Raw genomic sequence first — 13,244 nt, 5'->3', positions numbered from 1 at the left:
GTTGTGGTTTGGTGGTCTGAGCTGGCTGAGGATGGGGCTGGAGAGGAGGTGTTACAAGTGACACTTCTCAGAGGGCTTCCAGCAGCAAATCCTAGCCATGTGCAACAAGCCCCTGGCTACAATAAACATCTGAGCTACACAGGCATCAGAGGAAAGCAGACACTGAGAAAATCTGACACACACTGCACTTGTCCAGTCCCAGGCAGGAGGCACTGGCTCACCTGGGCACTGCAGCACAGCAGTGTCCCACAGGGAAGGTGAGAACACCTTCATATTTACATCTAACCAGGGCAGCTTCTTAAGTGGAGCACTAACTAAATAGATCCAGCTGCTCCTACCCGGAATTATCCACGGAAACTACTTACACAAAATCAAATCCACGCACTGCACGCACACTGATAGCGTAAGGGAGTGAACAAGTCAATGAAAGAGATGGCAAATAGCAATTTCTAAAAATAAAACACTGCCCTGCTGTGATTTCATTGTCAATAAAGTTGATATCCCCGAGTCAGGTCTGCTTTGCCTGTGACAGACACTGGTCAGGGTTCTCTCTGCTCTCATCCCACCCCCACAAGCCTTTCATTATATTTTCTCTCCCTGCCCAGCTGAGAAGAGCAGTGACAGAGCAGCTTTGGGTACCAGTGTCCCAGCAGGGTCAGCCCAGCACACAACCTCAGCCATTCTGGAAGGCTGCTAAAACTGAATATTGGCCCTTTTTAAGGCTACTCACAGAATTCGTGTGCTGCAAGTACCTACTCACTATTTTACCCATCTACCAATCAACTTTCAAAATATTCCACTAGACAAGAAATAAGCATCCCACTGGTCCAGCTCTGACAAATCTCACAGTGCTGCAAATACTTACACCACCTTAACGAGCAACTCATTACTGAATGGCTGTTCCTGACACTGAGCAAATGCCATTTTATTAAAACAAATAACTTGTCTATAATGTCTCCATGCTACTTAAACCTACTTTAGAAATAACTGTAAGTGAATATGATTAAACACTGGGACACCACGGCTAGAAAATTTAAACACAAAGGTATTGGGCACGCTCAGCCATGGACCCAAATTGTCCCAGTTCAGGATCACAGGGCTCTTCTCCCACACTAAGACACTCATTTTTTGAATAAATCTAGATTCTGATAGTACTCAAAAAGTAAACAAATTCATTTCAGAGTCTAATGAATGCTTCCACTGTCCTGATATGCTGGTGTCAGATTTCAGTATCTAAGTTTCCAGAGCCTGGTTTGCTCAGTCAAGTGACAATTAAGACAGTTCATTAAAAGTAAATAGACCCAACAAATGGTCCATGGCTATAAATTTGGTAGAGGCATTAATTCTCACTGCAAGACTTGAGTTTAGAACCCTTCTAAGAGGTTTTTTTCATGCACACAAAGGAGCTTTACCATGACTACTTAGCAGCTAGCCTGAGGTATAGAGGCTTCAACAATGAAACAAATATATTCTTACATGACAGGGTGTTTGTGGGAAAATGAGCTTGTTTCCCCCTTTTGTTTTCAAAGATAAATAAGTATCTCATGGACCCCTAGAATACTTGTTTTTTAGTGAAAAGCAGATGCACTACAATCATTTTATACACCAGCTTTGTACATAAAGGAAACAGGATTCCAGCAGGCACAAATCTTTGCTTACAACCTTTGTGGATAAATTTCACAAGTTGTTTTGGAAATAAGAAAATAATTGACTTATAATCAAAACCTAGTTTCATAGCTGTTAAATTACATGTTTCATTTTATGATACTTTTTCTGTGCATTTCATCACCTGTATTAAAAATACCTGTTCCTTTATGGATAGATATTAGTAAGTATCTGAAACCATTAAAAAAATATATCTTTCATGCTTTTATTTCTCAATTCATTAAAAATGTCTTTTCCTTGATTCAGTTTTCTCATTAGAAGTGCCTGCATTTTGAATTATTAGATAATTATCCCAGATAAAACAGTTGAGAAGCTTTAAAACCTAGGCAGTGAAGGCAAGAGAGCAATGAAGAGCATTTCCACTAGAGAATCCAATCAAGGGCTCATTCACCATCCAACTTAAACCCCTTATCTAAACCAAAGCAAACAAAATCCATGATTCTCAAAGCCACTCTTTCTAGAAGAAAAGGTTTAAAGCCTTATGAGAAACTCATTTTGTGGGACGCCTCACATTCCATTTAAGGTTTATTTCACTAGATATATTCCTGCTTGTAATATCAACCAGATGTGACAACGAAGCCCAACCAGCCCTGTAAAAGATGCAAGGATATCCTGAAGCTCAGAATTTAGGAGAGGCTTGGAGAAAAAAGCCAAAGGTACCTGGAGGTGAAGTGAGGGTTGAGGTTATAATCTGAGAAGCATGCTGAATTCAATTTCAGTAGCTATAAGAAAGGGGATTGCAGTGGAAATGCATCGTGCATGACCTGGTGACACACACAGGGACATCAGGGACAACAGCACTGCTGTCCCAAGCCAGGTGCACATGGAGCAGCACGAGAACCCCCAGGTTTGTCCTGCAGCTTTTCAAGCACATCACCGACATGGCACCAGGTCCTGCATTCTGGTTGCCAGCAGCAGCAGGGCTGAAGAGATTCTGCTGATACCAGCCTACAGAAACAAAGCTGGTTCCTCCAGTAAAGCCCCAGGTTTCAGCCTGGCTGACAGACACTGAGAAAAGCCTTCAGTTGCTTTTTCAGCCTTTAACCACTCTTGAAACATTAACAGATCTTCCCTGAAACCCTCCAGCACACAAAGTTCCCACATGTTTAAGCAGCTCAGTCACTCCATCTCCACCAAATTGTATTCATGATAATCAATATGCTCAATCTTCACACTCTCACCAAGCTTAGAATGTCATCATTCTATTTAGCTTTATCTTAAAAAAGTTTTGCTCCTACCTTCATTAACAAGCCATGGACTGTTCCATTCACTGCATGCCTGCTGGAGAGGGCAGCTTCAGAATCTCAGAGTTCCCCTCTATTTCCTCCATGGACAAGACTAGGAGCTCTTCAGTCCAATGAATAAACCCAAATCTTACAATTTGGACACACTGCACAGAAATACTTAGTTCTTGACATTTTTGCATTGTTTGAGCTGTACCAAGTTTATACGATTAAAATACTCGAATTTTGGACTTTCTATTTTATGAGGATTATAATTATTAAGAAGAAAATAATGGAGTTTTGTCTGAGTAACTCAGAGTCAAGAGCTGGAAAATATGGCAGCAGAAGTACTATAGCTATACCATGGAAAATTAAAATTAAGACCAGCATTATCTACACGTTTTAATGTTCATTTAAATTCACTGCTCATAAATTCCACAGAATCTACCTCACCCCTGCATCAGCCTGTCTTATAGATTTTTGTTTCACTGCTTTTATGTCCTTTCATCACTTTCTCAGCTCTGCTTTCTTCTGGAGAGGCTGGGTCAGAGCAGCTGCAGGGAGGAATGCAGGCACCACTGCCCATCCACCCAGGCATCGGAGCCAGCTGAGAGCAGAGGGGCACTGCTGGATTCACACAAGTCAGAGCAGAAGCAAGAAACAACAGCTCTGAATCTACCAGCAGTGGGACCAAGACAGTAACATGAAACAATAGAGAGCAACCATATATATGTGTGGGTGTATTTTTACAAATTCTAGTAGGAAGCAAGTTTTTCATTCTTATCCCATGACGGAAAAACACGCAACCAAACTACACTTGGAACTGTAACAGTTCACTTGAGCTAAGATTTATTTGCTTATAATACACACTGTATTTATATAACACTTGTATCTTCAAAAGAAAAAGCGAGTTTCTTCTGACAAACAGTGTTAAAGTGATCTATCTAATGCACTGCTCAACAGTAAGCAAGAGTGAATGAATGTCAGTGAATAAAGACAAATGTTCCGACAGCATCCGTTGGGAGGCATTACAGAACGCAGCATTCAGATTAATCACTCCATTCTATGTAACTTTATTACAACCTTTATATTCTAAAAGCAAAATTATTGCCCTTGCTGTTAAGGGCTATAATGTATCATGATTACATGACCTACTGAAAAACACACTCTGTGGTGCTGAACAGCCTCAGCTACCTTCACTTCAGTTCTTTGTGCGAGGCTCCAGAGGACAGATGAGCACAAGTTATCAACACACACAGCATTCCAGTGAAACCACAAATTACCAGAGAGCTCCTCTCATGACATCCAGGTACAATGAGACCACTCTCAGAGCAATTTTCAACATGTTAAGCTGGAATTTGTAGAGATCCAGGTAAACTCTATAAAAGCTTTTCTCTGGAAAGCATCATCATATCCTTAGACAACCAACCCACGTAAAGCAATTCCTCTAACAAATAAATACAACTGGCCCCTTCCAGAGACCAGATTAAGGTATCTGTAACCATGTCCCAGCTCAAACTTTACACTCAGGTGGAGTTTCAAAATTTCAAAACCATGCAATGAACATTAGGAAATGCAAGCAAATTGTTCAGCTCAAGCAAATCCATTCAGCAGATATATCCTAGTGAATTCAAAAGTAATGACAAAGCTTGCAAAACAAGTCCAACAAAGATTTTTCCAAGCAGATTTTAAAACACATCTATAGCTTATATTTTTTATATATTTTTTTACATCTGCAGAATTATGACATCAACTTGATCAGTTTTTCATGAGCAAGTTTGGACAACACCTAAAGTTCATTAGAGAATTTCTCCAAAATTTCAATACCACTTGTTGCACAGCACTGTTCAGCTTGCCTCTTTTAAACGTAAACCAAGACCCTACTTCTTTAAAGGCATCTGATTCCAAAATTAATCTGCATATCACCATGTGGTTTGTGTTTCCACTGGAAGAAAAATTTACTGCACTGTCTAAATGGTTTGTTTGGTTGCACATTGGTGCATTAAAACAATTATAGAAACTCCACATGAATGGACAATTTTTCAGCCACCCTGTAATAACTTCACAAGTTCACTAACCAAATCACAAGTCTTAGGATCTGATTTTCCATAAACAAACACAAGCATTAAAAGAACAGTTTTATCAAATTTGAAAAAGCCAGTCTGGATCATGAGTTTAGCTTCAGCAGGATCCAGAAAATTATTTCAAACAGTTTTTGACTACTCCTTTAAAAAGGCAGATGACTCATTTTTGATAGTAACTACGCAGGCACCTGCTCATCAATTTTATTTTAATATACTTTAAAAATATATATATTTTGTAAATCATCCAGTTATTGTGCTAACACCACCCTCTTCCTCGTCCCACAAAAAAACAAATAATGCCAAGTCCATGATATCCTTCTCTTGCTGTTGAAGTGGGCCTTGATGGCATCTAGACATTTTATAACACAGTTTTTATATTTCAAAGAAAAAAATTATTTTCTTCTCCATAATTTCTCCTCTTCCTGCCTGACAAGGCAGCAGCTGTAACTTTGCTGGTCTATCCGGCAAAGCCTTGACTAATTTGAAAAGATAATTTTCCAAACTAAAGAATTTGTAGCCACCTCCATTATTTTAAAATAAGTATATGTACCCTCTCTTTGTGGACATCTCGCCTGAACCAGATATGTGAACCTGATACTTCCCCTGGTTTCTGTAGCTCGACAGAGAGAGTTCAAAATAAGTCACCTTGACGTCATCCTGGTGAATATATGAGGAAAACAAAAATTTTGTGGTTTCTCTTCCCTCTGATATTTATGCTCTACCAAATTACAATTACACACAAGCAAACATGACACATCCCCTGAAAAACCCTGACTAACTGGCAGTTTAATATCACAGAAATTAAACCTCTCGCTGCAGTCAAAACACAAACATGTGAATCTGCACAATAAGGAACATAAAATAGAAACACACCACAGAAAAATAAATCAGATTATACTTACAGCCTAGTTAACTTCTGCGTGTTCTGAAAAAGCAGCTCGGGAAGAACTTGCAATTTATTCTTGTTCAGACGCCTAAACAGTTATAATCAGAATAAAAAAAATTGATTAGATTATCTTCCAATTGAAGAAGTTTATTCTATCATGCATAAACACATGAAGCTCCCATTGCATTAAAGCTCATGCTATGAATCTGCCATCGGATGCTTTGTGCATTTTACTCCTACAGGAGCCAAACTGTGTCATTTGTAGAGCACCTGCCCACATCCACAAGGTGGGGAGTCAAGAAAGAGGTACCACAAAGTTTTAATATGGATGAGTACAAAAACATAACTTTTAAATTTTCCTCTGGATGCCTACTGAGAATCATACACTCAGCTCACTGTGCCTCAGGAACAGCTACTGGCAGGAATCTGGATTTTCATTCTTCTTCAAAAAATGTAGGCACAGTAAATTCAGTAACTTGACCAACCAAGATTATTCCCAGATTAGCTATTATTTCTGTAGTATACATAATTTCTTTTTTTAAAGAATTTTCTTGAAACTTCACTTGGAAAACCTGAGCACTGATGTAGAAAATATGAACATATGGGTAACCAGATGACTACATGGTGATTTGAAATAGAATATTAATCCTGAAGATTCTTCCAGGAACATTTTAGAGAACAGATTAGTGTTTATACATTAGTCCCTTTTACTCACTCACTATATGAGTTTTTACTCTGGTGACAACTTGCCAGTTTTTAGAAGACAACCATTCCAAGCTATTCCAGCCCTGTAACTATAAAAAGCATGAGCCTCCTCTCCATGAAATGTATGAGAGCCCTGCAAAATCTGCAAGCACTTCTGCTTGTAAGACAGAGTCCTGTTCTTCAATTCTTTTTCAATGACAAGTCACCTGCTCTCACAGTCCTAATGAATGCTGTTTGCATAATGAGTTGACCTGAGCTAATTACAAACAACCCTACTGCATAAAGGGGGCAGCTGAATTGTTCTGTAAGTTCATATATGAGCCTTTGGGCCCCCTTTGTTCCCAATCCACCTTCCAGGTTAACTTTGATAGCAGATCTATTTTTGCTGAAGTTTTGATCTCCAAAGACACCTGGAACTTCTATAAACCCACTGCTACATAGCACCCCATACCTGCTTTCCAGTTCTCTTGCACGCTGAGTCATTTCACTATCAGAATTCAAGAATTTTTGGAATTGAAAGGCCTTCCTGAGATCAAACTAACATTGTGGGGTTTCATATGGCAGAGTTTTCACATGGCCACCATATGAACGTGTCTTGTGAGACAAAGGGGTGGTGGAGGAGAGGGGAATTTCAACTTCTCTTTCTGACACCTAGAACAGATCAAAGGCTGCATCTGCAGGCTCACAGAGCCTGAGCACTGTGCACTGCACACACCACATGAGAGCCAATATTTGTATCTGCTGAAGCTACTTCCTGCAGCTTCTACCAACTACTCAAAGACATTTTTGAGATAAATGAACAAAACAGCAAATAAACCTTTAAAGAATATGAGAGACGCTAGTTTTGTATCTGAGAAAATATATGGGAGGATTTGAAACCTTACACCCACATGACATTTCACAATTTTGTACCTAAGTAAACAAGCTTATTTAATTCAAGGTTGATGGCAATGTGCTACTTAGCCCTCATCAGAGTCATTACTTCGGTTAATCATGTTTATCTTTTAGAATAACAGGATGAAATATAATAAAAAAAATTACTTATTCAGGGCTTAGCACTCCTCATCCATCCTCCTTCACCAAGGCCACCACTAGTCATTGAGACACTCTGAACAAAATCAACTTATTTATCATCCAAAATGCAAGAGTGCCAGTGAAATGCATCCATTACACACGGTGTCAAATGTTTATTCCTGTGTCTGATTATCATTTCAGATCTCACAATGTACACATCATTATGCACTCTCAACCCAAAGTCATCTGACTCATCTCAAAGCAACATTCCAGGAATGTGTTTTAAGATTATTCTTTTCTCTACATTTCACAAATGCTGAGCTTATGGTTACTGTTCTAAGCCAAATAAATGAATCAAAATCAGATTAAATTTCTAGAACAGGAGGTTTCACACCAACAAGCAGACAAGAAAATAGTTGTAGTAACAAGAAATTGTATTTCCGGGTTAGCAAGCTTCAACCTGAGAAGTGAAACATCTACAACTTGCAGTGACACAAAGAACCTAGAGAGGGAAAAAACCCTAATATCAAGGGTGTTTCTTTAATTTACTATCAAATTAATCCAGAAGATTGAACATCATCTATTATTTCCTATGATTTGTATGGGCCAACACTCTCCTAACTGAGATAGCAAAAGGACCAAGTTCTCAGCTGCCCTTTTTAACCCTCTTAAGCATTTTAATATCTCAACCTGAAGTTCTCTCCATATTGATTTTGTTTCAAACATTATATGAAGTAACATCCACACAAGGACCCTTGTAAAGCTCACACTGTGAGCTGCTCTTCACTAGCACTAAACATTTTGTATGGGTCTAAATGTACTTAATATTCTTTAAATGATATTGTTATAAATTAAATTCTTTTTACATTGCAGCAGAAAGCAAACTGAATTTGTGTATCAAGGCCAAGAACTCAATGCAATTCTGCCTTTGCTTTAACTTATGTAAACTTGACTCTCAAACTCCCCCGGCACTGCTGGTCAGTGCTCCTGCACAGATTCCACCCTCCCGAAGCTTTGGGTGAGCTTTATTTCTGCCCCAAACCAGAGCTTGCAGCTCTCTAATGCCTGGTTATGTTACTAATTGATAATGAAGCAAATTAATGTAACACCAAACACTTGAAGACAAGTGTCTATCCATGTCTTGTTTCAAGCTATGGGACTCTCCAAACCTTCCACCACTTCCTAAGATTTATTTCAAGTTTAAACTTCCGCCAAAACTAATTTTATTCATAGTTTGGTTCTCGGGGGAACTACGGGCATGAACAGGGGGTTGTTCCTGTTGAACATCACCTACTGTATTATAACTTCCACTGCAATACTTACTGAAATATAAGACTAGATCACCTCGTAGAAACTTAGACATACTTGATGTAGGATACATTTAACATGTTCCTATTTATTATGTGCCAGAAAGCCACCAATAGCCTAGGAAAAAATCCCAATTACACCTCTTATTTCTCTTCCTGGGCTGGAGAGAAAGGCCATTAAGAAAGTCCTCAATACATAAGTATCAATGTACCAGACAGGATGTTTTTAAATTCCAAAAAAGGAGACAGAGACATGTTTAAAGATTATTTAATGAAAAAACCAAATGTTCTGAATGGCTATTTATAAGCACTGTTTCCTCTGGTTTAACAAAGAGGTGCCAAACACGGATGAAATGCAGTGGAAGAGCCCCTAACACATCGTTTGACAAGAACTGGAGTTTATCCTCACCTCCCAGTATCAGTTCTAGGACAGAGAGGGAAACTTCCAGTGCAAGGTGAAGCAAAGCTTAGGAATGCCAGCACAGGGATGGAGCTGTGCCTCAGGAGAGGTGCAAAGCAGAGGCTGGGCACACTGAGGGATCTGTAGGGCTGCAGCCCCTCTCCACACCCAGTGATCCTAAGAGAGGAACAGAAATGCCCCCTGCTTGCCTAGACCTGTTATCATCCCATTACTGCATGAATCTACATCCTGTCAGCTGTCCAATTTTAATTACAGCAGTACTTTTGATTTTATAACAAATATCTTGGAAATGGTGAAACCATAGAAGAGGAAAATAGTCTGCAAAAAGTTCACAAACAAAATGAGACAGAATTTTGCAAAATTATTCTGTGGACATTGTTCCTGGATTGTATTTTATTAAAAAATATAGATAGTCCTGACTTTAAATTAGTGACTTAAAATAGAAACAACATCACGTCATACCTGGAAAATGAATTTAAATCCAAGCCAGTTTTGCAGCTCTAACTGGTTACATCATGGAACAATGTCAGGTCAGCTTTGTGAATCTGAACAGTAAACTAGAATTTTTAAAAAATGTCATTATCTAACGAAATCCCTGGGACTGTTTAGACTAGGAATGCCACCTGGGATGCAGCACAAAAAGAAAGCCTTGGAACTGGGCTCTTCCCTCAGGCTGGGAGCACAGCAGCCAGGACATGTGCACACAGCACCATCCAGCACCCAGGTACACCCAGGACCAGGGAGGAACCTGGGGCACAGAGCCAGCCAAGATCTGGTCCACATTATGTCAGCTGGGAGTGCTGGATGGGAATGCAGCTGCTCAGCCTCCAATGTATTCCAGACTGGATGCTTTACAGCTAATAAGACCTGCAAAGTATTCCGGGAATTCGGAGCACTGGGCAGAATGATGCATAATCATCTAATGCCACGAACAGATTAGCTCCAGTGCTGGATCAGAAGCAGCTCTGGATGTGCACAGCATGGAGCCCAGACTAATAAAGCCTCCTGGAAGCTGAAGAACTGTGCAGAGAGGTTCTCCAGGAGTCATATCAGCTCTGGCAATACCTGCATTGAGTCAAATTTATTAACTCTGATTAGACACATGCTGGCTGTGCAGTCAACAATCTCCTCTCACTGCAGCTCCCTCCATCTTCCAGACTCCTTTAACCACTGCCATGCACAGGAAATAGAACTTGGCATGTTCTGTTTTGTTAGTCTGCTCCTCAGGTGCCTAAAAGTGACCCAACAGAGCTGACCAGGCACCAAGTGCACACAAAGTCCTCGATGTGCAAGCCAAGGGTCTCCAGGAGCCCATCCACCACCTCTCAGGAGCCCATCACAGCAGGACTCTGCTCTCTCACGAGGCTCAGAGTCACCCTGGTTCTGCTGGAATGTCTTTAGGGAGCTGTAACAGATAAAAGCTAAAAGCCCATACTCCTGTCTGCAGGAATTGGGTGTAAAAGTCAAATATTGCTACTTCTGAAATTATTATGTATCACTGGCACATTCTTAATAGTGGCTGCTTACTAATTCTTAATATTGGATGTTGACTTCTCATATAAAATGATCACATAAAATGTCTGTACTTCACATCTTTATCCTGTTACAAACTGCATTTTCTTTCTTTGTAACTCAAATGGCCTAAAATGCAGACTTAAAGAATTTGTGACCTTTCTAAGTCCATACATACAATGCTGTCCTCTGGTTTATTGTGTTTTCTTTAGAGCAGCCCCACACAGCATCAAACACACTGTTCCAACACTTCCTCTCACCTCCCAAAAATATTTTGCTCATATATATAAACAAGTGCCAGGTTCTCCCCTTGCTCCCTCAGCCTGCTGCCCACTTGGGGGTTCCTGTGTCCTGAAGGCAAAGGGGGAGAGGGAAACAACCTCGGTGTCAATCACAGAATATCAAGGGCCCTTAAAAAAACAATGGAGAAGTTATTAACTGTGAAATTCCTGCCTTCCTGGCTCCAACCAGGCTAATCATATTCCTTCCTCTGTCTGAAGCTGGGATAGGAGAGAAACTTAACTATTAAGATTCCCCTGATTATTAAAACACAGAGTGAAAAACAACCATTGAAGCCTGGAAAGAAACAATGCTACCAGACTAGGGGAAGACTGAAGATGCTTATCAGGATCATTCTCTGAAACAAATGGAGCTAAATACCTACACTTTCTAATAGTAATTATAATTTTGCTTTATTCCTTTTCTTCTGGATAACTTTTGTGCGAGTAAAAAACCCTCAAAATTGGTAGGAAAATTTTCAATTTGTTCTCAAGGCAGAGGTCATCCTTTCCTGGAGGAGAAACTTTCTGTGGTACTGATTTCAGCTGCATCCCTCACGCTCACACCACTGGAAGGGTCACATCCAATTCTGGTTCTGTTGTCTCACGGAGCTCCAGTCACAATAAGAGCAAAGAGGAGCTAAATTTAATCTCTAGTGAAGGCATGATCAGCAGAGATGGAAAAGAACAAAATGCATATGGAAGCAGAATGAGAACATTGCTCAACTTGCAGCTATTTTAATCTTTTTGCAAGAAGAATCTAAACCAGGTTCTTTGCTACTGCAAGTGAAGGAGAAGACATTCCAACAACCCTGCAATGTTCCACCCCTCACATGCAGAACCTCCCTTCCTTCTCAGGGCTAATATCACTAGAGCAAGGCTTTAGAAGGTTCAGAAGAATGTTCAGAAATTCAATAACCAGGTAAAAAGAACATCCAAAATATCAGACTTATGCATTTCTTATACAATTAGTTTGGATAACATGAAAAAGCTTCAGTGCAATCACAAACCTTCACCTCTCATTCGTTAATATACAAGGTGTACAAGGAGAGGGTCTGAGAAGCAACATTAAGATAGAAATATAATTGCAGGCAGTATTTTGAGACAGAGCATTTTCAGCTTCACACTTTGTTCTCACAGCCTCAGGACAGTTTTACTCTGAGTAAGAAACAAATCAGAGAAAACCCAAAGCCCTTTTTCTGCAAAGTTTCAGTGAGCTGATGCTCACTCACTCCACAAGAAATTTCTTCCTTCAAAGTCCCTTCAAAGAGACACTTGCCTGCTTCCCATGGACTATGGAATCAACATGAAAGCCCAAAGTAAAAGCACTGCAAGTATGATTTATTCAAGCTGGGCAAACTGTGCAGTTTTCCAATGCAATTTGATTTCTCATTATGCCACCGACTAGGTTTGAAAATTTTGAATACCATAACATCAGTTACTTCAGGCAAACTGCAAATATTCAAGGCCTGAGCAGAAATCACCACATTTACATGGCTATGGAGGAAAAAAGCAAAGGATCTGGCTCTGCTAGATAATCTCACAGCTAAAATCTCTTCTGCACATCTTTGTTTTCCATTTACAATATCTTGTAGTATTATACTAATATTAGTGAATACATTCCACTCAGAAGTTTAAGCTGATACACAGGCTCTGACTTAAACCTGACAGTTTTATTATTGTCTCCAAATAGAGCAATTACCTGGTTTTAACCCCCGAAATGTGTGACACCCATTAGCCTCCAAATCCTGTCTGCCTTTCTACAAAGCATTGCCAGCTTTGACCCAGATCAAAGCACTTCATATTTTTCATGAAGTAAGTAGCACTCAGTTCCTTTCCACACAAGTTCAACTTTCAAGTTTAACATCCATATTCACATTGCTGCCTATTAGACAATTCATTCTCCAGCAGAAAAATAAAAATTACAGTGCTTTTAAGTGTTTTTAATGGGTAGCTTTAAAGGAGCAGCCCTGCTACTTCAGCCTTTAATATCCAGAAATTATCCAAGTAACTTTGGGTTCACTCCCCAGCTTGGCCATTTATTTTATTTCACACTCAAAACATCTGGGTCTCCCTTTTGGCACTAAACAAGGTCCCTTTTTCTCCTTTGCTGTCAAGAGCTCTATGGCATGGTCCTTGGAGATGTGGC

General features: G+C 39.8%; 1 protein-coding gene across 2 annotated transcripts in view; it reads right to left on the bottom strand.

Moving 5' to 3' along the window:
• The window catches only part of SLIT3 (slit guidance ligand 3), a 472,224-nt gene that overhangs the window by 422,242 nt on the left and 36,738 nt on the right, over positions 1-13,244 (bottom strand). For both annotated transcript variants that reach the window (XM_053956603.1, XM_053956604.1), the window contains exon 4: positions 5,875-5,946. In XM_053956603.1, the coding sequence (XP_053812578.1) occupies positions 5,875-5,946 (72 nt within the window). The remainder of the gene's footprint in view (positions 1-5,874; positions 5,947-13,244) is intronic.

Source organism: Vidua chalybeata, chromosome 15 (assembly GCF_026979565.1).
Source record: "Vidua chalybeata isolate OUT-0048 chromosome 15, bVidCha1 merged haplotype, whole genome shotgun sequence".
Classification (NCBI taxonomy): domain Eukaryota; kingdom Metazoa; phylum Chordata; class Aves; order Passeriformes; family Viduidae; genus Vidua; species Vidua chalybeata.
Note: the sequence above shows the minus strand (reverse complement) of the source record. Positions and strands in the feature narration are given on the sequence as shown.